At 36.7% G+C, this 27,738-nt stretch overlaps 1 protein-coding gene across 7 annotated transcripts in view; it reads left to right on the forward strand.

Annotated features, from left to right (window-relative positions):
• SCAPER (S-phase cyclin A associated protein in the ER) overlaps nucleotides 1-27,738 on the forward strand; it is a 414,652-nt gene that overhangs the window by 72,569 nt on the left and 314,345 nt on the right. For all 7 annotated transcript variants that reach the window (XM_044933045.2, XM_025271386.3, XM_025271383.3 and 4 more), the window contains exons 6-8: nucleotides 9,559-9,659; nucleotides 13,009-13,125; nucleotides 18,127-18,287. In XM_044933045.2, coding sequence (XP_044788980.1) covers nucleotides 9,559-9,659; nucleotides 13,009-13,125; nucleotides 18,127-18,287 — 379 coding nt within the window. The remainder of the gene's footprint in view (nucleotides 1-9,558; nucleotides 9,660-13,008; nucleotides 13,126-18,126; nucleotides 18,288-27,738) is intronic.

A 27,738-nucleotide genomic window follows, 5' to 3' on the forward strand; every position in this document is an offset into this window, starting at 1 on the left:
AGTAAAAAAAATGTTTCACATAGACAGAAAACCCACAGAGGAAGTGGTCTCATTTTACCTTATGCTGATCAGACCCCCAGCCTTTTCATAGTTGCTATTATAATTGTATTATTGAAGTGTGAGGCCATATTCAGTTTTTCCTCTGGCTCAGCAAACTATTTACTCAACTTGAGTTTAGTGTCAAGTGAAATTACAGTCTTTTTTATATGTGTCATGTGTTGTTAAGACCAACCTCCTCTGCCTGATATTTTACTTGCACAGTTAGTTGCTGCATCAAAGGGTAGAATCAGAAACTTATCATTTAAAAATATCTCATCTTTTTAGATTTGCCACATTACTATAACCTGTCCATGCTGCTCAATAGAAATATAACATGAGCCACATATGTACTTCTAAATTTCCTACTTGTTACATTAAAAAGGCAAAAAGAAACATATGAAAATAACTTACATAATATTTTAAATTTGACCCAATACATCAAAAATTATTTCAACATGTAATGAGTATGAATATTATTATTTTTACTATGATCATTATTATTAAGATATTTTACATTCTTTCTTTTTGGTCAGAGTCTAAGTTCAGAGCAGCTACCTTTCATGTACTTGATAACCACATGTGGCAAGTGATTACCATATTGAACAATGCAGATTTATATATTTTTTGAATTCTTTTGTCTATGGTGGACTTATTTCATTTGTAAATAAATGAATGAGCATACCCTGTATTTCTTTATCAAATACCCTGTATTTCTTTTATCATACACTGGTAAAAATGTTTGGGTAGAGGGACTTTTCGTATCTCTGAGGATAATTGGAAGAGCTAGGTGATAAATAATAAATCTACAGACAGCTTAGGGAGAGTGAAGAATTCTTAAGCAGAAGAATAATAGGAGCATGATCCAGGAAAAGATAGAAATCTTTAGGGGGGAGTCTCAGCAATAATAATCTGAGTAATTTATTGGCCAGAGGACAAATTATAGTAAAAATTAGGAAATATTTTGAACTGAATAACAAAAATAATATATGTGAGATGGAGCCAAAGTCATATCTGAAGGAAACTCTATAGTGCTGTTGCCTCTGCTGCTAAGTCGCTTCAGTCGTGTCCGACTCTGTGCGACCCCATAGACAGCAGCCCACCAGGCTCTGCCGTCCCTGGGATTCTCCAGGCAAGAACACTGGAGTGGGTTGCCATTTCCTTCTCCATTGCATGAAAGTGAAAAGTGAAAGTGAAGTCCCTCAGTCTCGACTGATTTGTGGCGACCTCATGGACTGTAGCCCACCAGGCTCCTCCATCCATGGGATTTTCTAGGCAAGAGTACTGGAGTGGCTTGCCATTGCCTAAAATGCATATAATTTCTGGAATGAAATAAAGGCTGAAAGCCAATGATCAAAATATCCAGCTTAAGAAGTTAGGGGAAAAAGTAAACTAAACCCAGAGACATCAGAAGGAAGAAAATGATAAAGAGCAGAAATTAATAAAATAGAACTGTCATACATCAGACATTATCATCAAAGTCAGGAGCTGCTGCTGTGGTTAATCAAGAAAAGAAATTAGAAAGTGTGGAAACTAGTATCAGTGATGAAAAAGATAATATTACTACTAACATTGCTATCAGATATGAAAAAGGTAACTGACTGCAGGTCCTATAGAACATTAAAAAGACAAGAGATCCTTCTCTATTCTCTTGTTCTCCCACCTCATGAAAAAAAATATGGATTAGAAGTAGCTGGCAGATGTGGGTTGGTCACATAAGAAATATTAAGAAAATAAGATATTGAATATAAAGGGAATAAAATTTCTCACTTTCAGAGAAAGGATTTACCAATATGGAAAGGGAGAAGTTTAGAATGAACTATAGGTGATTGATGTGAAGAGCTGACTCACTGGAAAAGACCCTGATGCTGGGAAAGATTGACGGCAAGAGGAGAAGGGGAAGACAGAGGATGAGATGGTTAGATAGCATCACTGACTCAATGGACATGAATTTGAGCAAACTTAGGAAGATAATGAAGAACAGGGAAACCTGGTGTGCTGCAGTTCACGGTGTCACAGAGTCAGACGCTGCTTAGCAACTGAACAACAACAACAAATAGGTGATTGAATTTGGAAGCATTGGTATGAGCTTAAATTTCTTTTTAAAATACCTATACACAGCTAGGTACAGAAGTAGGTGTAGATGTGTTCATGTGTATGTGTGCGCATGCGTGCATGTGTATGTGTGTATTTGTTTTTCTACTGTCTGCTTTTGCTTCATTGACTACACTAAAGCCTTTGAATGTGTGGATCACAACAAAATGGAAAATTCTTAAAGAGATGGGAATATGAGACCACCTTCCCTGCCTCCTGAGAAACCTGTATGCAGAACAAGAAGCAACAGTTAGAATGGGAATGGTTCAAAATTAGGAAAGGAGTACATTAAAGCTGTATATTGTTACCCTGATTATTTACTTATATGCAGAGTACATCATGCGAAATGCTAGGCTGGGTGACTCACAAGCTGGAATCAAGAGTGTGGGGAGAAATATCAATAGTCTTAGATATGCAGTTGATACCACTTTAATGGCAGAAAGCGAAGATAACTAAAGAGTGTCTTGATGAGGGTGAAAGAGGAGAGTGAAAAACTGGTTTAAAACTCAACATTCAAAAAACAAAGATCATGGCCATCCATTCCCATCACTTCATGGCAAATAGATGGGAAAAAGTAGAAACAGTGACGGATTTTATATTCTTGGGCTCCAAAATCACTGTGGACAGTGACTGCAGGCATGAAATTAAAAGACACTTGCTCCTTGGAAGAAAAGCTATGACAAAACCTAGACAGTGTATTAAAAAGCAGAGACATCAGTTTGCTGACTAAGATCCATCTCCTCAAAGCTATGGTTTTTCCCATAGTCATGTATGGATGTGAGAGCTGGACCATAAAGAAGTCTGAGCACAGAAGAATTGATGCTTTCAAACTGTGGTTTGAAAAGAAGACTTGTGAGTGTCCCTTGGACAGCAGGGAGATGAAACCAGTCAATCCTAAAGGAAATCAACCCTAAATATTCATTGGAAGGACTGATGTTTAAGCTGAAGTTTCAATACTTTGGCCACTTGAATCAAAGAGCCAACTAATTGGAAAAGACCCTGATGCTAGGAAAGATTGAGGGCAGGAGGAGAAGGGGGCGAGAGAGGATGAGATGGCTGGATGGGTCACCGCCTCAGTGGGCATGAGTCTGAGCAAACTCCACGAGATAGCAACTGAACAACAACAACTGGGAGTGCCCTGAAGCTCTGACGCACCAGTATCAGTGAGCACGTTAAATACCTGATCTTTAGGTATTTATATCACTTAGGTCAATATATCATTCTCCAATGAAAAGAACCAGAACTGCTTAGAGAAATGGCTGATTCCAGGGCAGGGCCAGGGAAAATACAGGATGAGCCTGAAAAATCTTTTTGTGACAGAAAGTAGGAAATAATCTGACGCAATTGTAACATGTCAGAAATACGTAAAAGCCAGCATCAGCAACTTCCCATTCGCCAAATCTGGGAGAATTCGAGTATTAAAATAAACAATGATAGTAATGGATCATTGAAGAATATAGAAATTGATGAATCCATACTATTATGAATAAGTAAATTAATAAATAGTCAAATAAGGGAGAAGGGAAAGCACCTTTTCTATAATAGAATGCTAAGTAATAAATGTAGAAGGAATGATGGAATTAGAAAACCATTATTTAGAAATTATTATAATAATTTATCCAGGCAAGAATCACCAGTGGATCTTAAATTAGTGAAATTTGTTGAAGAACATGATATTTATAGTTATAGAATATCTCCCTAAAAGGTAGCTTTTAAGTACAGAGAAAAATAGGAAGTTTAAGCAGGGAGTTGTTAGATACCACTTATCAAATTATCAAATTTATTATCATTAGTAATAGGACATATACATAGTGGGTGCCTCTTTATATTAGGCACTGAGAAGACCACAGCATCACTAATGTGGTATTCCTGATAATTCATTTAATTTGACCTTAAATTGATTGACATATTACAAAATAACTGCCTGTATTCTTTAAAAATATGAGGTCATGAACGACTGAGGAAGAGCAGTAATAGAATGAAGAAAACAGGACAGTTAAATACATGTGTGATTCTCAGTAGGACCTTGGATTAGATAATTTTTCTTCTCTTAAGCCACCCTGATTATTTAACTTATATGCAGAATACATCACATGAAATGCCAGGCTAGATGGCTCACAAGCTGGAATCAAGATTGAAGGGAGAAATATCAATAACCTCAGATATTATGCAGATGACCCTAATGGCAGAAAATGAAAAGCAACTAAAGCGTTTTTTTTTGTTTGTTTTTTTTTTTTTGTGATGAAGGTGAAAGAGTAGAGTGAAAAGCTGGGTTAAAACAAACATTCAAAAAATGAAGATCATGGCATCCAGTCCCATCACTTCATGGTAAATGGGTGGGGGATACATGGAAACAGTGAGAGACTTTGTTTTCTTGGGCTCCAAAATCACTGCGGTTGGTGACTGCAGGCACAAAATTAAAAGACAATTGCTTTTTGGAAGAAAAGCTATGACAAACCTAGATAGCATATTGAAAAGCAGAGACATCACTTTGCCAAGAAAGGTCCATCTAGTCAGAGCTATGGTTTTTCCAGTAGTCATGTACAGATGTGAGAGTTGAACCCTCAAGAAGGCTGAGCACTGAAGAATTGATGCTTTCAAAGCTGTAGTGCTGGAGAAGACTCTTGAGAGTCCCTTGTTCAGCAAGGAGATGAAACTAGTCAGTCCTAAAGGAAATCAATTCCGAATATTCACTGGAAGGACTGATGCTTAAATTTAAGTTTCAATACTTTGACTAGCTGATGCAAAGAGCTGACTCATTGGAAAGGACCCTGATATTGGGAAAAATTTAGGGGAGGAGGAGAAGGGGGTGACAGAGGATGAGATGGTTGGATGGCATCATTGACTCAGTGGACATGCTGGTGCTGCTGCTGCTGAGTCGCTTCAGTCCTGTCCGACTCTGTGCGACCCCATAGACGGCAGCCCACCAGGCTCCCCCGTCCCTGGGATTCTCCAGGCAAGAACACTGGAGTGGGTTGCCATTTCCTTCCCCAATGCATGAAAGTGAAAAATGAAAGTGAAGTCACTTTGAAAACTTTGAAGAAAACATAGATGTAAATCTTTGTAACTTTGGAGTAGGCAGTACTTTCTCAAATACTATACCCAGAGCACAAGTAACCAAATAAATATGTAAATTGAACTTTATCTAAATTTAAAACTTACATGTGTTATTAGGACACTCACAAGTAAAAAGACAGCTCACAGAATGAGAGAAAATATTTTCAAACAATATGTCTGATAAGTTTAATATACAAAATATATGAAAAATTCCTGCAGTCCAAAATAAAAAAGACAAATAGCCCAGTTAAAAAATGGGCAAAGAATTTGAACAGACACTCTTGCATAGATGATATACAAATGTCCATAAACACATGAATATGTGCTCAACATTTTTATGGAAAATCAAATAAAAACAACAGTATCGCTTTACTGTCATTAGGTTGACTAGAGTCAAGAAGTCAGAAAATAGCAAATGTTGGTAAGGATTGAAGGAGATGCAACCCTCTCATATTGCTAGTGGCAATGTAAAATGGTACAGCTACTGGTAAAAAAAATTTTGGTAGTTAATGTTAAATGTTAGAGTTACCATATGGCCCAGGAAATCCACTTCCACTTATACACCCAAGAGAATTAGAAACATGTGTTCACATAAAACCTTGTACATGAATGTTCACAGCTAGCAGCATTCATAATAGGAAAAAAGTGAGAACAGCCTAAATATCCATCAACTGAAAGTGAATAAAAGAAGTTGTGTTTACACAGTTATTTAGTTATAGAAAGGAATGGAGTACAGATGCATGCTACCAGGTAGATGAGCCTTGAAAACATTCAGTTCAGTTCAGTTGCTTAGTTGTGTCCAACTCTTCATGACCCCATGGACCACAGCACACCAGGCCTCCCTGTCCATCACCAACTCCCAGAGCCTCAAACTCATCTCCACTGAGTTGGTGATGCCATCCAACCATCTGATCCTCTGTCGTCCCCTTCTCTTCCTGCCTTCAGTCTTTCCCAGCATCAGGGTCATTTCAAATGAGTCAGCCCTTCGCATCAGGTGGCCAAAGTATTGGAGTTTCAGCTTCAACATCAGTCCTTCCAATGAACACTCAGGACTGATCTCCTTTAGGATGGACTGGTTGGATCTCCTTGCAGTCCAAGGGACTCTCAAGAGTCTTCTCCAACACCACAGTTCAAAAGCATCAATTCTTCTGTGCTCAGCTTTCTTTATAGTCCAACTCTCACATCCATACATGACTACTGGAAAAACCATAACCTTGATGAGACGGATCTTTGTGGGTAAAATAATGTCTCTGCTTTTTAATATGCTGTCTAGGTTGGACATAACTTTCCTTCCAAGGAGTAAGCATCTTTTAATTTCATGGCTGCAATCACCATCTGAAGTGATTTTGGAGCCCCCAAAATTAAAGTTAGCCACTGTTTCCACTGTTTCCCCATCTATTTGCCATAAAGTGATGGGACCGGATGCCAGGATCTTCGTTTTCTGAATGTTGAGCTTTAAGCCAACTTTTTCACTCTCCTCTTTCATTTCATCAAGAGGCTCTTTAGTTCTTCTTCACTTTCTGCCATAAGGGTGGTGTCATCTGCATATCTGAGGTTATTGTTATTTCTCCTGGCAGTCTTCCAGCTTTTGCTTCATCCAGCCCAGCGTTTCTCATGAAAACATTATGCTAAAAGAAGCCGCCTTGAAAGACCACATATGATATGATTCTGTTTATATGAAATGTCTAGAACAGGCCAGTCCATAGATACAGAAGGTTGATCAGTGGTTTCCAAACGCTGGGGAGAAGGGAAAATGGGGAATGACTGCTAAAGGTTTCTTTTGGGGGATGATTAAAATGTTTTGGAATCAGTTGCATAATTCTGTGTATATATGGTACACAGCTCTGAATTGCATAATTTAAAATGGTGAATTTTATAGTCTGTGAATTATATCTCAATAACAAATTGAGGGAAAAAAGCCTGTATTATGCAAATTCTTCTACAACATAGAAAAATAGAGAATTCCTTTCAGCATGACTTTGATAACCAAAACCGTTATGAGAAAGGAAAATGTAGGCCACACTGAAGTACAGATGCTTAAGTCCTAAACCGGATAACGATGTATTGAATCTAGTGATTTGAAAATTGGACAGTACATCACAATCAAGTCAGGTTCTTTGCAGTCCTGCAGTGTTCCTTTAACATTTGAATATGAAATTAATGTTATTTACCAGATTAGATGAGTGAAGATGAAAAATCATATGATCATGTCAGTGATTTTTGAAAAATACTTTGTGAAATTCAGCACCCATTCATGATAAAACTAGTAAACTGAGAATAAAAAGGAGCATCCTTAGTGATATAAGGAATCTTCCAAAAATTCTAGAGTAAACATCAAGCTTAATGCTGAGATGTTGAGAGCTTTCCTTCTGAAATTGTGAATGAGACAAATCGGCCACTATCTTTATTTCTTTTCAGCCTTGTGCCAGCACAGGAATAAGAGAATAAGACATAAAAGATATGAGACTTAATGGAGAAAAATAAGTGTGTCATTATTTACAGATCACATATATATGTATATGTATACACACACAATAAACACACTTAGGAGATCCAGGAAAATCAACATTAACTGAAAAAAAATTTAAAGCAACTACCATTTATTCTTAGGGTTGAGTCTAACAAAAGATATGTAATACACAGAAAAATATAATACATTATGAGACACACTGAGTAAGATAAATATATAGAGCTATAGGTCTGTAAAGACTAGAAAAACAATGTTATAAGAATATCAGTTTTCCTTTCAGTTCCTGTATAGAATCAGTGCAAATGCAATTAAAATTCTATTTTTTTTTTACCCTTGAGAAGTTGACAAGCTGATTCTAAAATTTGTATGGAAATGCAAAAAGGGCTGGAATTTGCCTAGACAACTTTGAGGTCAAAGATAAAGTTGGAGAATTTACTGAATTTTGAGATTTATTTTAGAGCTGTAACAATGCATGATAATTTACTGCTTGTATAAGAATAGACCAATGTAACAGAAGAGATATTCTAGACACAGACCCATGCTTTAAAAGATAATTTTGGAGAAATCTTCCTGACCTTGTGATAGGAAAAGAATACGTAAAAATAACACAAATAATATCAGTCTTTAGATAAAACAGTCATAAATTAGACCACCTTAAAATTTGGAATTTCTGTTCATCAAAAGATTCCATTCCATTAGGAGAGTGAAAAGGCAAGCTTATATGTGCTGTACATAGAATCAACAATAGGCACATATCCAAAAGAAGTTCTTCTGCACATCAGAAAGAGAAAGACACTAGAAAAACGGGATGAGTCTTGAATAAGCACTTTACAAAAAGAAGTTGGCCAATAAGCATATGAAAAAGTGCTGACAATCATTAATAATCAGCGAAACACATACTAAAACCAAAATGAAACCATTGCAGCGTCATCAGCCAGAATGGCTCAGGTTAAAAACACAAAAAGAAGACCCAAAATGGACAATTCCAGGTATAGATGAGGGTTGCTGCTGGGTGTGGCAACCACTTTGGAAAACAGTTTGTTACTATATATGCAAGTGGAACATAGGCCTACTCTGTGACTCAGCAGTTACACTCTTGATCATACACTCAACAGAAATAATACATATGTGCAGTGAACATGTACATGAGTAATAGCATATAACTTGTAATATCCCAAATTTGGAAATTACTTCAATATGCATCAACATTAGATTGTGTAAATATTAGGTAAATAAATATTAAATACCAACCAATAAATTTTGATAAACTGTAAATTGGGTAAATAAATGTTAATAGAATACTGTTCAGTAGTGACCTTGGAATATGACAGTAAGTGAATGGCAGGTATGTTCTGCAATATGGATGAATCTGATAAACAAATGTATGACAGAAATCACAAAATAATACATAGTCTATGAGTTCATTTTATGAATTTGAAAATAAAACTATTAGAAGTCAAAGCAGTGGTTACTTTGGAACAGTGATTAGAAGGGGGACATCAGGGAACTTTTATTAGAGACTGATAGTGTTAAATTTTTTGTCTTGGATGGTGGTTGCATGAGTCCTTACTTTGAAATAATTTATCAGTACATTTATGTTTCATGTACTTTTCTGTTTATTAAATATAGCAATAAAAAGATTAAAAAGTATTCAGTTGAGAAAGTCTTGAGAAGGAATATCAATACCATCTCTTGGTCTTTAGACTGTGAGCTTCACTAATTTCTTACCAAACAGAATGAAAATAACCCCCTACTCCCAGATATCAGTAGGTTTTGCTGCATCCTCAGTGAGGATTATTAATGTAAAAATTATTAATTCCTAAGTCCTTTACTCTAAAATTTTTTTTCTTGAAGCTCTTTAGTTTCAGAATGGAATCTAATGTTTGTTTGTTTTGAATTAGGAGGTGCTGATGATGCTGGATAACTATGTAAGAGATTTCAAAGCATTAATTGACTGGATTCAACTTCAGGAAAAGCTAGAGAAGACAGATGCTCAAAGCAGGTAATGAATTCTGGTCTTTATATTTATAGCAGCTGGCAGATTCTAAAGCATTTATTAAAATTGACAATGAACTTGACCTCAGCTTAACTGGAAACTTGTCTAAATCTAAAAGTTGGGAGCTGCATTTCTCAAGTTCAGTAACAAGTATTTTATTGGGTACCTACTAGTGCAAGGCACTTGTTATCTTGTACAGAAATGTAACTGCTGAGTAAGATACACTTACTACTTTCATGGATTTGTAGTCTAAGGGTGGGATAAAATAGAACTGATTACTATGAAAAAATTGTCAATATTATAGGTGTCCAGAGGACAGAGTCATATCTCCTTTGGGGAATAGATCAGGAAAGATTTTGAGGAGATTGTAGAAGTGTTTAAAAAATGTGATGGATTTTAATAAAGTTGGCCTTTCAGATGAAGGGAATAAGGACAGCTATAGAAGTTCAGGGTGCATATGAAGTGACAGTAAAGTAGGGAAAAGTGTAGTATTTCTTCTTAAGGTAGTAGGCAGTGAGGGAAATTGATGAGACTAGGGGAGTAATGAAAGATCAGAGCTATCTTAGAAACCTTCATTTGGAATCAGCACACACAGAGCTGCACTGTGCGCTGCACTCAGCACACCTTCATTTGGAATCGGTCTCCGGGACTATTGTGGTGAAGAAAAACAGACGCAGTCCTGCCCTCATGAAGTGTGCAGGGCATTGACAGGAAACACTGAGGTTAAATACTTATCTGTGTACAGAGTCACCCCAAAGAAACATACTATACTTTGGGAGTATAATAAAAGGTACCATTAACCAGTTTGTTAAGCCCAGGAGGATTTCCCCAAGGAGCTTATATTTCAGTGAGGCAGAAATACCAAAAAGCAGTTAGCTTGACAAGGAGAAAAGAAAAATGTAATCCCAGGTAGAGGTGACAGTATAGGATATCCTGGAGGTGCAAAAGAGCACAGAATAGTCCAGGAGTTCAGAGTTTGGCAGGGTTGGAGTGAATAGAACAGGCAAAGAGTAGCATGAGCTGAACCTAGAGAGGTAGGCGGAGACCAGATTATGTAGGACTTTGTAGACGTGATAAACACTTTAGTGTTTATTTTGGGCCATAAAGGTTTTTAAGTAAGGAAATTACATATCAGACTTTTTTTTTTTTTTTTAAAGATGTTTCTGACTAGTGTGGGAAGGTTGAGATTCAGCAGTATAGTTTATAGATTAGATGCTGGCTACTCAGGCTCGAGGAAAGGCAGTAGGGAGAGCCGAGACATATTCCAGAGACGGATAATCCAACTGTATTTAGTATTGTTTTGGTTATGTGCACAAGCAAAAGAACAATTTGCTATTTAGTTTAGACTTATAAGTAAAGCCTGAGCTTTTGTGAAGTGGGTCAATTCACATGAAGCTACAGGGATGCCCTTTTACCCAGAGAAAACAGGCCTAGGCCGATTCTTTTCCTTGGATTTAACCTTGGTTCAGTCTCAGTGAGTGGAGCTGTCCTGTTGAGAAGGCATCGTCCTAGTCTGTCAACCCCAGGGGAAAACCAGGTGAGTGAAGGAATCCCAAGGGAAAAATCCAGGAAGTCTTGGTTCCCAGGAAACCAAATTCAGGGAAACTAGTTGTCTTTGCAATAAGCAGTTTCACCTTTACCCCTTGATAATAGGTTATTAGATTGGATGGGAGTGGGGGATACATTCTTTAGTGGGGTTGAACCAGATCATCATGCTGATTTGGAATTGGTGACTGTATTGCCTTTGCAAAGATAAGCAGAGGAAATCAGGTTCAAAGAAAACAGAATAGATGTACAGAGAGGGCAAAAATGAGGGGAATCATTTGGTCTTTCAGAGTTTGAGAGTGTTGCTTTAAAGCCTGCCTCTTCCAGACCTAATCCTCATGAGCCACCTTGAGGATGTCCTTATCCTTGTAAGTTTATATCCTTGCAATAAATCTTTATTTTCTTTTTTATTTAGCTTTATGAAGTTTCTGTTCCTTGTATCCAAAAAGGGTCTATAATGTAACTGTCAATGCATTATAGAAGCTAACTAGTTTTTTTTTTCTTGCTTGCAAACTCCAGGCTAGCAGTGGCTATGTTGAAGATTGAGAAAGATTCTGAGGCCAACTCCAAGCTTAACAGCTATGCCTATCCGGGCATCATGGTTCAAAAATACACCTGAGGCAACACTTTAAAAAAATACATTTTATTTATTTGGCTGCATTGGATCTTAAGTTGCAGCATGCAGGATCTTTCATTGTGGCACATAGACTCTCCAGTTGCAAGGTGTGGGCCCCAGAGCATGTGAACTTCAGTAGTTGTGACAGAGGAGCTCTCTAGTTGTACAGGGGCTTAGTTGCTCCAAGACATGTGAGATCTTAGTTCCCTGATAAGGGATAGAACCCATGTCCTCTGCATTGTAAATCGGATCCTTAACAACTGAACCACCAGAGAAATCCCTGAGGCAACTTTTTTTACCTTAAGAACTTCCCAGCATTTCTCTTCTTTGCCTCCTGAGGCAGCTCACAGATATAAGAAGCAACCTTTAATTTCCTGTGGGTGGCATTATCCATCTTTCATTCATCATCTCATGCATCAAAATTTATTTCCCATATGATTTGGCAATAAATTTTCAAAAGCTTTAGATTTTATTTGGATAAACATCTATATGAATTTTCTTGTTTTCTAGTAATTAGTATCATTTTTTAATGAGAGAAAAAAAAATCACAGTCACTAGATTGAATAAAGAGTAAGAGGCTAGGACATTTGGAGAGTTATGGAGGTCTGATTGAGGGCGTAGGATAGAGAAGATATTGCTTGGGGAAATTTTTTTCAAGTAGAGATTATGCATCCTATCAACTGATTGGTGTGGGACCAGTGAAGAAGGAGGAATAGTTAGCTTTTCTAGCAAAGAACAGTGAAATGTTTATGATGTTGCTCTTGTGGGTAAGGTAGAGGATGAATGTGTATTCTTCAGTTTAACCCTCAGCAGTTTCTGTCTTGATCTCTGCTCTACACTCTTAGCTCTCCAACAATACTGGATACAGTAGCCAAAATTAGTACCATTGCCTTTTTAATGTGTTTTTAGCTGGGTGTATGGAAGCTTTTAAAATATAAGTAGTTTATATTGTGTCTTTGTAACCCCATAACCTGCTGTAGTGGATGGAAAATCCTGGACCATGCATCATCTGGAATTATTTACTGGTAATATGGTAAAGAACTTTCTGATAGACAGTGTACCAAGGAAAAATTGTGATCTGCTTATGTTTTCATGCACTTAACAACAAAGAGAAAAGATTAGACTACCCTACCACCACCACCATTGCCGCCACCTCTTTTCTCTTTTAATCTTTTGTGTGTCTTGAATTGGCAGACCAACTTCGTTGGCATGGGAAGTAAAGAAGATGTCCCCAGGACGTCATGTGATTCCAAGTCCATCAACAGATAGAATCAATGTAACATCAAATGCTCGAAGAAGCTTAAATTTTGGGTGAGATGAACTCAAAAAAGGCTACTAAGGCTTACATTATAGTAAATAAATTTTTTGTGGACAATATACTTGTATTATAAAACTTGCATTTCACTATAAATATATCGTTGTATATGTTTTTGTTTATGTTTGAATAAAAAGTTAAAATCCAGGAGAGTAAAGTTTTAACTTTTAGGAAGTATTTTATGTTCAAACATAGGATCCCAAAGTTAAAACTCAGAAACATATGTCATGCTAAATGATTAGTAGCATGAATTGTCAATTTCACAACAGATGACCTAAATATATCATAAACTGTGTTATGTGTCATATGGACAGTAATATATCTTTATACATTATAATCTTATCAACAGTTGTATAATTACTATTTTATGAAGTTGTCTTTTATATCACATAACAGAAGAGTTATAAGAAGAAATGAGGTTGTGCTGTCTTTTGTATTTACCTACGTAGTTATTTACTTTTGGTGGTTCTCTTTATCTCTTCATGTGGATTCAGGTTACTGTCTGGTGGCCTGTCATTCAACTGGAGCTGTCTTTAATATATCTTATTAGGCAGGTCTGCTGGTAGCAGTTTTTATCAGGTTTTGTTTATCTGAGAATATCTTAATTTATCTTTCAATTTTTTGAAGGATAGTTTTGCTGTACATAGAATTCTTGATTGAGAGTGTTTCTGTTTTAGCACTTTGACTATGTCCTCTCACTGCCTTCTGGCTTCCATGGCTTCTGATGAGAAATAAGGTGTTATTCTTTCATAAGATACCTCAGTTCTCTCTCTTGGTGCTCTCAAGATTCTCTCTTTGTCTTTCATTGTCAATAGTTTGATTATGATGTATTTAGGTGTGGAGTTTGTAGAGCTCTTTTAGATTTGTAGATAAGTGTTTTTCATCAAATTTAGTAAGTTTTTGTCCATTATTTCTACAGATACCCTTTCTGTCCCTTTTTCTCTCTCCTCTCCTCTGGAAATTCCACTCATACTGAGATTGTGTTACTCATGATGGTGTTCCACAGTCTTTGAGACTCTGTTCAAATTTCTGCATTCATTTTTCTTTCTGATTTTTGGGTTCAGTTCAGTCGCTCAGTCATGTCCGACTCTTTGCGACCCCATGAATTGCAGCATGCCAGGCCTCCCTGTCCATCACCAACTCCTGGACTTCACTCAAACTCAACGTCCATCAAGTTGGTGATGCCATCCAGCCATCTCATCCTCCGTTGTCCCCTCCTGCCCCCAATCCCTCCCAGCATCAGAGTCTTTTCCAATGAGTCAACTCTTCGCATGAGGTGGCCAAAGTACTGGAGTTTCAGCTTTAGCATCATTCCTTCCAAAGAAATCCCAGGGCTGATCTCCTTTAGAATGGACTGGTTGGATCTCCTTGCAGTGCAAGGGACTCTCAAGAGTCTTCTCCAACACCACAGTTCAAAAGCATCAGTTCTTTGGCGCTCAGCTTTCTTCACAGTCCAACTCTCACATCCATACATGACCACTGGAAAAACCATAGCCTTGATTAGATAGTCTCAATTTACCTCTTTTTAAATTTGCTAATTCTTTATTTTGCAAGCTTAATTCTGCTGTTGAGCCCCTCTGGTGAATTTTTCATTTTCATTATTGTACTTTTCAACTCCAGAACACCTATGTAATTCTTTTAAAGTATTTATTTGTTTATTTATTTGACTGTGACAGGTCTTAGTTGCAGCACATGGGATCTTCAGTCTTCATTGTGGCATGTGGGGTCTTTAGTTGTGGCGTTTGGAGTCTACTTCCTTGACCAGGGATCAAACCTGAGCCCTATGAACTGGGAACGCAGAATCTAAGTCTCTGTGATTATTTTTCATATTTGATTTAATTTTTATTGATATCCTGTATTTGGTGAAACATTTTTCTCATACTTTATTTTTAGACGTGGGTGTGTTTTGTTCTTGAATATTCTTTGAACATATTTATAATAGCTCATTTAAAGTCTTTGTCTAGTAAGTCTAACATTCAAGCTTCCTTCAGGACTTATTTTGGTTGCTTTTCTTTTGTGTGTCTGTGAGTAGGCTATACTTTCCTGTTTCTTTGCGTTGTTTTATGGCTTTTGTTAAAAATTGGATATTTTAAATAGTATAGTGTGATAGCTCTGGAGATCAGATAGCTACACTTTTCAGGATTTGTTGTCACTGTTTAGTGGTGGTGGTTTTGCTACTATTTGTTTGTTTAGTGACTTTCTTGAACTAGTCTTCTGAAGTCTATGTTTTTTGTTATTACAGTCACTGAAGTCTCTACTTAGTTATCTTAGTTGCCAGCTAATGCTTTGACAGAAATTTCCTTAAATGCCTCAAACCAATAAATCACCTAGCTCTTTTCTAGTTTTACGTGTGATCAGCATGTCTTCAGTGCTCTGGAGTTTACAATTCTAACTTTGCTCTCAATTCCTGCTTCCTCAGAGCCTCAAGGGCAGTCAGAGGTGAAAGATTAGAGCTGTTTCAGACCTTTCCTGAGTTTGCACACAACCCAGCACATGTGTGTGGTCTTCTTGATTTCCAGGAATGTGTTAGAGCTTTTCAAAGCCCCCCAAGGACTTCTCATTCTCCATGGTTGCCTTTTAAGTTAGCCCCTGTTTACCCAAAATTCTGTTGATACCTCTGGCAGCTATGATGTTGTTCGTGGAAGTTATCACTGTTGTTTTCCTTAAATTTCCATAGCAAAATTCACTTTTAAAGATAAATATCTGTTTGGACTCTAGTTCTTTAGAGTGAGCCTTAACATTTGTAGTGTGAGGGTCAGTAAGTAGTTTGCTTGGTCAGTTATCTTTGTTCGGTTAAAACTTACCCTTTCTTCGTGGCTTCTCATTGTTCCTGTCTCCATGTCCACAGTCAGTTTCATCTCCTGTTACTGCTGAGCCTTGCATATATGTATATTATTATTAGATTTTCAGTGTGTTAAAGTTTTTAATGTTTATTTTTTGTGTTTACACTATGACCTTCTTTAAGGCAAGATGTTTGTCATATTTTCTGTATCCCAAGCACCTAGCATTGTACTCAGCCCTTAGTAAGAGCTCACTAAGTGTTACTCAGTAGAATCAGTTTTTTGCTTTAAATGAGATTATTAGATAGTATTGCCCTAGGTGAAGGTTGATGGACTTTGGTGCTGTCACGTGAGTGTATGTTCCTCGGTTTTTTGTCTTGTCACAACAAAGATTTGGAGTGACGGACATTAAAGCCCCCTCGGCGTCTCACAGCTCTTGGGTCTTCGATAGACCATGTTATAGCTCTCAGGTCTCGAACAGACCATGTTTTAGCTCTTAGACAAATCAGTGTTACAGTTCAGTGTTACAGCTCTATTTAATTTAGAAGATAGCAGGAAAATCCATCTTCTAGGCGTGAGGGCACGTAAATCCAAAGACGAGAAGAATGCCCCAGCGCGCGGGAGAGAGAGCGAGCGAGCTAGCTTTGGCTCCTCTTTTTATATGTTTTTTTCTCTCTGGGTCTGTCCTATGTAAATTGGGCCAGCCAGGAGTGTTGTTTGTTTTACCTGAGGTCCTCACTCCGGTCCTCGGACCTTCCTTTGTTTTATTTTTGTGGGCTTTTCTCTTCCTTGTCTTTTAGCCACTGCCATTTTGGACTCCTTTTCCCTATTTTACCTACCTAACAGAGCCTTATAATAATTGAACTTTAGTGGAGTTGAGGAAAGATATATAAGCAAATAAAAGCGAATGTTTGTATATTCAAGCACCATTTAAAGAGAAATTCCCCTGTAATGCATTCCGTTGGTCTGTAATGCAGAGTCTTACATGGTGCATGGTTTATTTTAACACTGAAATTCTTCAATGCATAAATAATAAAGTTCTCATATTGATCTTCATGTGTTGTATCATTGAATTAATTGACACCCTTTATTATCATCATAAAATGATAATAAATTTAGTGTGCTGAAAAACTGTGGCTTATAGGCTGACTTTAGTATATATACTCATTTCTCTTCTTACTGGTTGAGTTAAATGCTTTAGACTCTGCAGTTAGTTACCAAACTTGTTTATTTAAGTTGTCTGTATTTTGACTCATAACTTAAATATTAAGTAAACCACTAAAATATGAGTGTAAAATGAGTCATTGTTTCTGTGAAAACTAGGATGAGTTTTTGGGAAGCTTTGATAAAGTGAACTGTTAAAGTTTTGCTGTCAAATGAAAAGTGGATAGGACAACTATAAAAGCTTGCTAAGTCACTTCAGTCGTGCCTGACTCTGTGCGACCCCACAGACGGCAGCCCACCAGGCTCCCCCATCTCTGGGATTCTCCAGGCAGGAACACTGGAGTGGGTTGCCATTTCCTTCTCCAATGCATGAAAGTGAAAAGTGAAAGTGAAGTCACTCAGTCATGTCTGACTCTTAGTGACTCCATGGACTGCAGCCTACAAAGCTCCTCCCATGGGATTTTCCAGGCAAGAGTACTGGAGTAGGTTGCCATTGCCTTCTTTGGAGAGATTATTAAAGTTGAGAAGAATTGTGTTCTTATTTAATAGGTGTCACTAAATTATCACTCCATTTCAAAAAACCCCAAATTGGACATTGTCAATGAGGTATCATACTTGAGGTTCATGTAAGAAATAATACATGTTAAAAACCCTGTTTTAATAGTGCCTGTGTTGATATATGGTCAAATTAATGGACATTTATATTATTAATAGATAAGGGTTTTAAATGAAAATAAAAAGTTAAGGGTATATGTGCAGGTATATGTGCATATTTTTTAAGATTCTCCATTTCACTGAGATTTTCTTTTAAACTGAACTAGTGACAGCTTTTATATTATGTTTGTTCCCATACTGTATGTTATGCTGGACTAATGAAGTATTAGTCCAGGATATTTATGAATATATTTGCCTTAAGTTGCTATGATATATGTTATCCTGTATGTGTAGATATACATTCACACATATAATTCATTTAAAATTTAAATATATTAAGTATATATTTAAAATTTTAACATATATTTGATTTATTAAATTCAGTCATTTTCTCCATAGGGGTTCATCTGGCACAGTGGCTGCTCCGCGTCTGGCTCCCACAGGGGTCAGTTGGGCTGACAAGGTAAAGGCTCACCATACAGGCTCTACTGCTTCTTCAGATGTAGCACCTGCCCCGTCTTGCCCACCAGTGGCAGTGCAGAAGCCTTCCCGCAGAAATGGCAAGTGGTTTTGAGTCAACCTTTTTATGCAGTAGACAAGTGGATTTACGTTGATCTATATATTTTATTTGAAATTGGTCATAGTAGCATTATATATTTATCTGGGTGCATCATTTCTGTGATGTTAATTTGCCTTAGTTAAAATCATAAAATAATCTTAAAAACTATATGAAAACTTAGGAAGATCATTCTAGTCTCAAGTTTGAGAATGATGTCTTTTGTCAATTCATTTATTAAGATCCTTTATAACTCTTTTGACTTAAAGTAGAAAAGAAATACAGTAGTTCATCCTCTACTTTAAAATGTCATGCCAGTACTTCATTAATATTTAAATACTATTTAAATGCATTTCATTAGTATTTTAAATACTGAAATAATTTCCTGTTTATCTTTACTCATGTATCTGTTTTCCATACCATCAGAATAAATAAAGGTCAAAAATAAATAGAAGGGCCATTATTCTAAAGACCCACCTTTATTTATTCCTTAGGGGTTTTCTACATAAATTCAGGGTGGATTTTTTAAAATTTTCAGCTGCATTAGGTCTTCACTGCTGTGCATGGGCTTTCTCTAGCCGTGGCCAGTTGGGGTCGCTACTCTTCACTGTGGTGTGCAGGCTTATCGTTGAGGTGACTTCTCTTGTTGCAGAGCACAGGCGCTAGGGTGACGGGCTTCAGTAGTTGTGACCCATGTGCTCAGTAGTTGTGCCACGTGGGCTTAGTTGCTTCACAGCATGTGGAATCTTTCTGGACCAGGGATTGAACCGGTGGCCCCTGCATTGCAAGGTGGATTCTTAACCACTGGACAAGCAGGGAAGCCCCAGGGTAGATTTTTTTTATATACATTTTTAGAGACTTAGATTTTAGAGTGATAGTAAGAAATAATGAATTTGTATTATGAGTTAGAGACAACTTGAGAATACTGCTTTCTTTTCTCTTTGATGAAAGATCTGTTTGGAGCTTTTTGGTTTGTAAATGTTTTATTGGATATAACAAAGGTAATGCAACATCTTCATTACTGATATTGTGTTGTTTTTCCCATTTTGGTCTCAGTAAGATGTATTGGCTTGTTTCAAATATATGCCTTACTTTTATAGAATATATTGCCCGTGCTTTCTCTATTGAGAAAGTAGAAAACTGAGAGTAGGCATGAGTTCTTTCTTAGGAAAAGGTAGGAAAATGTATAATCGTAAAGCTTAGTGTCTGTATCTTAAAAGGGTCTGAGAGAAATGTATTAAAAAATCAAAACCACAAGGAATTATATTGGGTTAGCCAAAAAGTTCGTTTGGGTTTTTCTGTAAGATGTTACAGATGTATCATAGTTTTGTTTAAAGCAGTATTTATGAGTGTGACCCATTTGGTTGAAGTGAAATGATTGATCTTAATTATGACTAAACTGAAAAATTATATTGTTAATGTACCAGGGAATTTTGTTTTTGACCACTTTAGTTTTCCATTTTGGGGTTTTGATGTACTGTTGTGCTCTGTGAGCAAGCTCTGGGAGTTGGTGATGGACAGGGAAGCCTGGTGGTGCTACAGTTCATGGAGTCACAAAGAGTTGGACCTGAGCAACTGAAGTGTGCACTGAGTTATGGTGTATAACTTAAGTTTAATTTATAACTGCAGTAGCTATAACACTCAAGTTTTTAATAATATGCTATAAAATTGGTTTTTGTTAAAGATGACAAAGTGAGCACAAACAGTTACCTTACTCTTTCCCCAAACTCAACTGAAATGATATGGAAGGACTTAAAGAAAAAGAGACAGGAGAAGAGATGATATGAGCAAAATTTGGAAAGTTGGAAAGTAGAAAGATCAGTGGTGACATTTGAGTAAGCTAGCTGCATCCTCAGCTCCGAGAGTGGGCAAAACTGTCAATGTCAAGCGATCCAGTTTGCTCCACATAAATTCCAAAAGATCAAAAATTGGTGTGAGCAGATATCTTTGGAAGTGAGAGTATAGATAGGGATTATAAGTTAAGAAGAATCTTGAATCTTCCTCAATTTTTCATTACTCTGAATAGTAGGATGAGAGTAGATGTATCTCACTCACCCCACAAAATATTGGAGGTTGATTCTCTTGAGAAGGTACAAAAGATAGTATTTGACCCGAGGGATACCAGCTATATTGAAAGATGGGAGTATTGTATTGAAAATAAAGAGGTTAAGTGAAAGACTATTCATAATGTTAAGACGCCTCAATCTTTCTTCCTCTTCAAACCCTCTCCTCCTACTGAACTGTGAGGTTTCCAGATCAAGAGAACCCACACCTAAGTAACTCATCCAGATCTGGTATGCTGCTGCTGCTGCTAAGTCACTTCAGTCGAGTCCGACTGTGTGCGACCCCATAGACGGTGCCCACCAGGCTCCCCCATCCATGGGATTCTCCAGGCAAGAATACTGGAGTGGGGTGCCATTGCCTTCTCCACAGATCTGGTGTAGATCACGAGATACCGGTCTCTGAGGCTGATGCTGTAATTGGGTGAATGTCTGGTAGTCCTGGAAGACTTTGGCAGTTGGGAGCTAGGCTGTGAATCGGGGCAGGCTGTTGTGACAGTGGGTCTGGACAGTCTCTCTCACCCACGTGCCTGCGTGCCACCCCACCGTCAGGTAGTAGGGTCTGTTTTTCTCCCCAGAAGTCTTTGGTTGGTCCTGTGACTTGATAGGATCAATAGAATGTATCTAGAGTGACGTTTAGTAAATTCCCAGCCTAGCTGGTAAAGAGTCCTGGCAGCGTCAGTTTTCTCCTTGTTAGAAACCAACTGCCCTGTAAAGACAGAGAAGGCGATGGCACCCCACTCCAGTACTCTTGCCTGGAAAATCCCATGGACAGAGGAGCCTGGTAGGCTGCAGTCCATGGGGTCGCTAAGAGTCAGACACGACTGAGCGACTTCACTTTGACTTTTCACTTTCATGAACTGGAGAAGGAAATGGCAACCCACTCCAGTGTTCTTGCCTGGAGAATCCCAGGGACGGGGGAGCCTGGTGGGCTGCCGTCTCTATGATCTCACGGAGTTGGACACGACTGAAGTGACTTAGCAGCAGCAGCAGCTGCTCTGTAAAGAAGCCCAGGGTAGGCTGCTAAATAATGAGAGACCATATGAAGACAAAGTGGCCAGGAGAAGAACTATCTCAGTCAGTAACTAGTATCAAAACTTTTAGGAATGTGGTGAGGCCATCATGAACTCTCTGATTTCATTTGAATCACCCTAGCTGACACCACGTGGAGATGAGAAGAGTACCCTGTTATACCTCCCCAACAAAAACTGAGTACTCTTCAGATTCCTGACTCAAAGACTTTCATGGAAATAAGATGATTAGTATTTTCAGATGTTAAGTTTTAGTCATCTTATATAAAAATAGTTAATGAGACTATCCCCTATTTGAATAATATGGGTTATAGAAAGATAAAGGAAGAAGTCATAAAATAATTAAAGAAACTTTTGTTTAACATGAAGATAATAAACTTTTAACTATAAGGACCATCCATTAACTGTCCAGTATAATGGATGAAAGTAGAGTGACATCAAAATTTGTTGGGAAATTTATGAGTAATACAGATGATGAGAGGCTCTAAAAATAGAAAAGAATCAGTTTATATACAAATGACCAAGAATCACAATTGATTCTGAATCAATCAAAAAAAAATCAACTTTCGCTGAATTACTAGAAGCCACAATAAAATTGAACAATGTCTTCAAAATTCTGGAGGAAGATAATTTCAAAGCTAAAATGCTGTGTCCAGCCAAATTATCCATTATATGTGAGAACAGATTTTTCAAGACATTTTCAAACATGCAAGGTCTTAACATTTTTTTTAAACTGCATCGACACTGTTAGTACTAGAGGGAAGCCAGCACAGAGAAGAGGCAAAGGTAATAATTCTGTGGTGGTGATCCCAGGATGTTTGCTGTGTGCATGTCTAGGGAGCAACCAATCTAGATTTTTTCATGGTCACAGTGCTCTGTAAGAGAGGAATCCGGAAAGATAAGTGAAATTCTTAAAGCAGCTAATGTGGTTGCACATGTTAGAAGAGATTTAAAATTTTAAGAGACTTGGTATTGAATTAATTCTAAGTCAGTAGAAAATACTGAGGTTAAATCATGAAGAAAAAAGAAATAGAATGCAGAGAAGAGCATAAGAGGCACACATGTAAATGGAGTCTGTGAAGGGATGGAGTGAATGGGGCAAAAGCAACATTTGAGGAGGTAATATTCACTGAAGATTTTCCCAAACTGCAAAAGACATAAAGTCTTATATTCAAGAAATGCTGTAAACCTCCAAGTAGGAAAAATACAAAATAAATCTCATCTAGATGCAATATACTACAAATACTGAAAAAACTACTAGAAAATCTTTGCAAATAATCAGAGTTTTAAAAAAAGATTTTTCAAAGGAGCAACAGTAAACTCATAGCAGATAAAAGCCAGATGAGAGTGGAATGAGATCCTTAAGGTGCTGAAAGAAAATAACTGGCAAGATAGAATTCTACATCCAGCACAAATAACCTTCAAAATGAAGGTGAAATAAAGGCAATTTTAGATAAATAAAAAAATGAGAGAATTTGAAATTAGCAGACTTACACTAAAAGAAATGCTGCAGAGTTCTTCAGGTGGCATGTAAATGATCCCAGATAGAAACCCAGAAATACATGAAGGAATGAAGAACCCTGGAAGGAGTAAACATGTAGATAACATTAAATGTGTATTGACTGTATGGAACAATGTCTTGTGGAGCTTGACATGTATGTAGAATGAAAATTTATGACAATAATTCAAAAGATAGCAGAAAAATGGAGTTTACATTATCTAGTTTCTAGCATTATCTAGGAAGTTACAAAATAATTTGTATTAGATATAAGTCAAGGATGTGTTATAAATTCAAGAAAGCAAAAAAGAAGAATAAAAGAATGTTCAACTAATAATCCTTTTGATTACTCCAAAAGAAAACTGGAGAAGAGGAAAAAAGAAACACAAAACAGATAAGACAAATAAACAAATTGTAGTGTATTAGAAGTAAATGCAATTGTATCAGTCCCTACATTAAATATAAATGGTCTAAATACTATATATATATATTTTAAATTTAATTTTATTTTTAAACTTTACATAATTGTATTAGTTTTGCCATATATCAAAATGAATCCGCCAAAATCATATATGAAACGAATCGCCAGTCCAGGTTTGATGCGTGATACTGGATGCTTGCGGCTGCTGCACTGAGATGACCCAGAGGGATGGTACGGGGAGGGAGGAGGGAGGGGGGTTCAGGATGGGGAATACGTGTATACTCGCGGCGGATTCATGTTGATGTGTGGCAAAACCAATACAATATTGTAAAGTAATTAGCCCTCCAATTAAAATAAATAAATTTATATTTAAAAAATAATAAAAATAAAAATATGCACTGATTTGCAATCACAAAAAAAAATTATAAAGCCATATTAAAAATAAACCTGTATTCTACTTACAAGAGATATACCTTCAATATGAAGACATGGAAAAGTCAGAAGAAAAAGACAGGGAAAGATGAAAGATATTCTATACATATCCTATTCAAATCAAAACTAGTATTTTTAGAAGAGCCAGACAAAATGGAGTAGACAGGAAGCATTTTAAAGAGATTTTTTTTTTCCAATACTAAAGGGTCATCTCATCAGAAAGACAAAGTAATTCTAAGTTGCTTTAGACATACACATATATATATGCTGTTGCTGCTACTGCTGCTAAGTTGCTTCAGTCATGTCCGACTCTGTGCGACCCCATAGACGGCAGCCCACCAGGCTCCACCACCCTTGGGATTCTCCAGGCAAGAACACTGGAGTGGGTTGCCATTTCCTTCTCCAGTGCATGAAAGTGAAAAGTGAAAGTGAAGTCTCTCAGTCGTGTCCGACTCTTAGCGACCCCATGGACTGCAGCCCACCAGGCTCCTCCGTCCTTGGGATTTTCCAGGCAAGAGTACTGGAGTGGGTTGCCATTGCCTTCTCCGACATATATATATACATATCTTTAAAACATATAAAGCAAAACCAGGCAGGACTGAAAGGAAAAATTGAAAAAAGTCTATATTTATACCGGGAGATTTTAACATAACTATCTCAACTGATAGTACATATAGATAAAGATCAGTAAATATAAAAATCCAAACAACTTGATTAGTTAACTTTATGTAATTGATGTATCTGACAAATAGTGCTTTCTCTTTCCCATTCCGATGCTTCAGTCTGGAAACTTTGTATTGATATGCATTTTAGTTATTACACTAATCCTCTGTTCTGTATGTCTATTCCATATTTTCTTGAATATATTAATAACAGCTATTTAGAAATTTTGTGTCTGAGAAGTAAAATGTCTGGACTATCCATGGATTTGTTACTTTGAAAAACATTTTTGGGGAATTTTCAGTTTTTTCTTGTTCATTTATTATTCAATTATTTTATTAGTATGCCACATATTTAATTGAATGTTTAACATTGTGTATGAAAGGTTACAGGGGCTTTTTCTAAAAATGTATTTTTTTTTATGGCAATAAGAGAACAAACAGAGCACCTTAATCCTGTCAGGGTTTGCCTTGAGGTTTTATTAAAGTTGATATGTTTTAGTTTTTTCTTGCTCCTTTTGGGGTCTTAACTGAAAACCTGAGGTGTTTGCCAAGACCACTTCATTCCTGAATTCCAGCTTTTGTTTCCTCAGCACCATACAGATGCTACAATATCTGCTTAGCTCGTTAGCACCCCAGCTGCTGTTTTCTTCTGGATTTCTTGGAGTCTTGCCTTGTATATGCAAAGCTTAGCAGTTGTCAGACTTCTTAAGGGAAGATTGAATGCAGATTTCTTTCTTTTTTTTTTTTTTTAATTTTATTTTATTTTTAAACTTTACATAACTGTATTAGATTTGCCAAATATCAAAATGAACAGATTTCTTTTGGCTTACTCGTCTTCAGTTCCCTGCTCTCCATGATTATTTTTCCTTGAAGTCCCAGTTGCTTTAGATTCAGTGAACTCCAGCATCTGTCTGAGCTAGATAGGACTGGTGGTTTCTGCAAGGAGTCACTTTGCCTGCACTGTGAATTCCAGCAGTCTTCAGGGAAAATTCTAGGGTGAATGTGGATCTCACATTGTTGCCTCTATTCTCAGGAATTGTAATTCCTCAAATCTTGCCTATATTGGTTGCTTTCCAGTGCCTTTAAACAATTCATTTATGTATTTTGTCTAGCTCTTGTAGTTGTGTCTGACAGGAAGATTAATTTTAATACAGGCTACTTACTTTCTTACGGCTGTAACTGTAAATTGAAATACATATTCAGACACACATGGAACATTTACCAAAATTGACACATGCTGAGCCATTAAATGTTTCAACAGCTGTTAGATGATTGAACTCATTCTGTGTGAACACATTGGAATGAAGTTAGAAATTAATTATAAAAAGATAGCCGTGCAATTCTCAAATTTTTATAACTTTGGAATATATTTCTGAAAAGTCCAAGAGTCAGGGAAGAAGTCACGATGAAATTAGAAAATATCAGTTGAAAGAAAATGAACATTTAAAAATCCTTGGGTCTGGTTAAAGCTATGCTTTGAGGAAAATTTCTAGCCTCAATTATACCAGCTAGAAAGAAGGAAAACCTATAATCCCCATTTTGTTCATTTCAAGAAATTAGAAAAGAACAAGTTAGACCCAAGGAATATGGAAAGAAAAGGTTTATAGGAGAGAACACAGAGAAATTAACAAAGGCAAAGTGTAGTTATTCAGATAGACTAATAAAATTAACAGATTTCTAGTAATAGCAAGAAAAAGAGGAGACAAAGCCTAGTACCAGGAATGAAACAAGGGCGTTGATAGAGATCCCACAAATATTAAAATTATGACCAATATTATACACTAAATTTAGAAACTTAGAAGAAATTGATAAATAACTTGAAAAATGTAACAAAAATTGCATAGCAAGAATTAGAAAAACTTGAAGGAACTTATAAGTATAAAAGGGAATGTGGGTTAATAATGAAACATTTTTTCATAAAGAAAATTCTGGGTCACGATGGCTTCACTTGTGAAGTATTCCAAAGATTTTAGGTAAATATAGCTTCAATCTTAAAGAAACTCTTCCTCAGAATAAAAGATCGTTTTATAACCTTAATATCAAAACCTAAAAGGATATTATAGTAAAGCAACATTTTATCTTGAACATTGAACAAAATATTAGTGAATTAAATATAGTGATAAATAAAAATGATAACAAATAATAGGATTATCCCAGTGCTTTTTAAATTATTAGTTTTATTGACTTGAATTTAATACTGCTTTATTAATGACATTTGTGAAAATTCTGGAGTGTAAAAATGGTGGTATGAAATATAGTTTTGAGCTTTGGGCACATCTCTGAAATTATTTTAAGTATTTAGAAGTTCTCTGATAGTTTAAATAATGATTTACTGTTTTTAAGAAGTATCCTTATTTATGGGAATGATTTTTCGATATAGTTTTTACTGAAGTTTTCATTAAAAATGTAATTTGTCCACAACTAATTTCTTAGTGTTTAACAGACCTATGTTATACATGACCACAGGAACAACCATAGCCTTGACTAGATGAACCTTTGTTGGCAAAGTAATGTCTCTGCTTTTGAATATGAAGGAAAGTTATGACCAACCTAGATAGCATATTCAAAAGCAGAGACATTACTTTGCCAACAAAGGCTCTTCTAGATCAAGGCTATGGTTTTTCCTGTGGTCATGTATGGATGTGAGAGTTGGACTGTGAAGAAGGCTGAGCGCCGAAGAATTGATGCTTTTGAACTGTGGTGTTGGAGAAGACTCTTGAGAGTCCCTTGGACTGCAAGGAGATCCAACCAGTCCATTCTGAAGGAGATCAGCCCTGGGATTTCTTTGGAAGGAATGATGCTAAAGCTGAAACTCCAGTACTTTGGCCACCTCATGCGAAGAGTTGACTCATTGGAAAAGACTCTGACGCTGGGAGGGATTGGGGGCAGGAAGAGAAGGGGACGACAGAGGATGAGATGTCTGGATGGCATCACTGACTCAATGGACGTGAGTCTCAGTGAACTCCGGGAGTTGGTGATGGACAGGGAGGCCTGGCGTGCTGCGATTCATGGGGTCGCAAAGAGTCGGACACGACTGAGCGACTGATCTGATCTGATAGTTTCTATTTTGATATACTCTTCTTTTGAACTGCTTCATTTATTTCAGGTGTTTTTTTTTTAATTGCGTGATAATGTTTGTATTGGCCATCTTATTGATTAATGGATTAGGTCCAAGTTTTAAACAGTATTTTTTTCTATAAAGAAGCTTTCAAAAAGGGCTGTTTTTCTTTATAAAGTAATTAATCATAGTGTTCCTAAGGGTGAGCCAGTTAAATTATCTGGAATCAAAAATCTTTTGTTAAACTTAATTTCATAATTTAGTTGTTTTTTTCTTTTTGTGTATTTGGTTTT

This window comes from Bubalus bubalis, chromosome 20 (assembly GCF_019923935.1).
Source record: "Bubalus bubalis isolate 160015118507 breed Murrah chromosome 20, NDDB_SH_1, whole genome shotgun sequence".
NCBI lineage: Eukaryota > Metazoa > Chordata > Mammalia > Artiodactyla > Bovidae > Bubalus > Bubalus bubalis.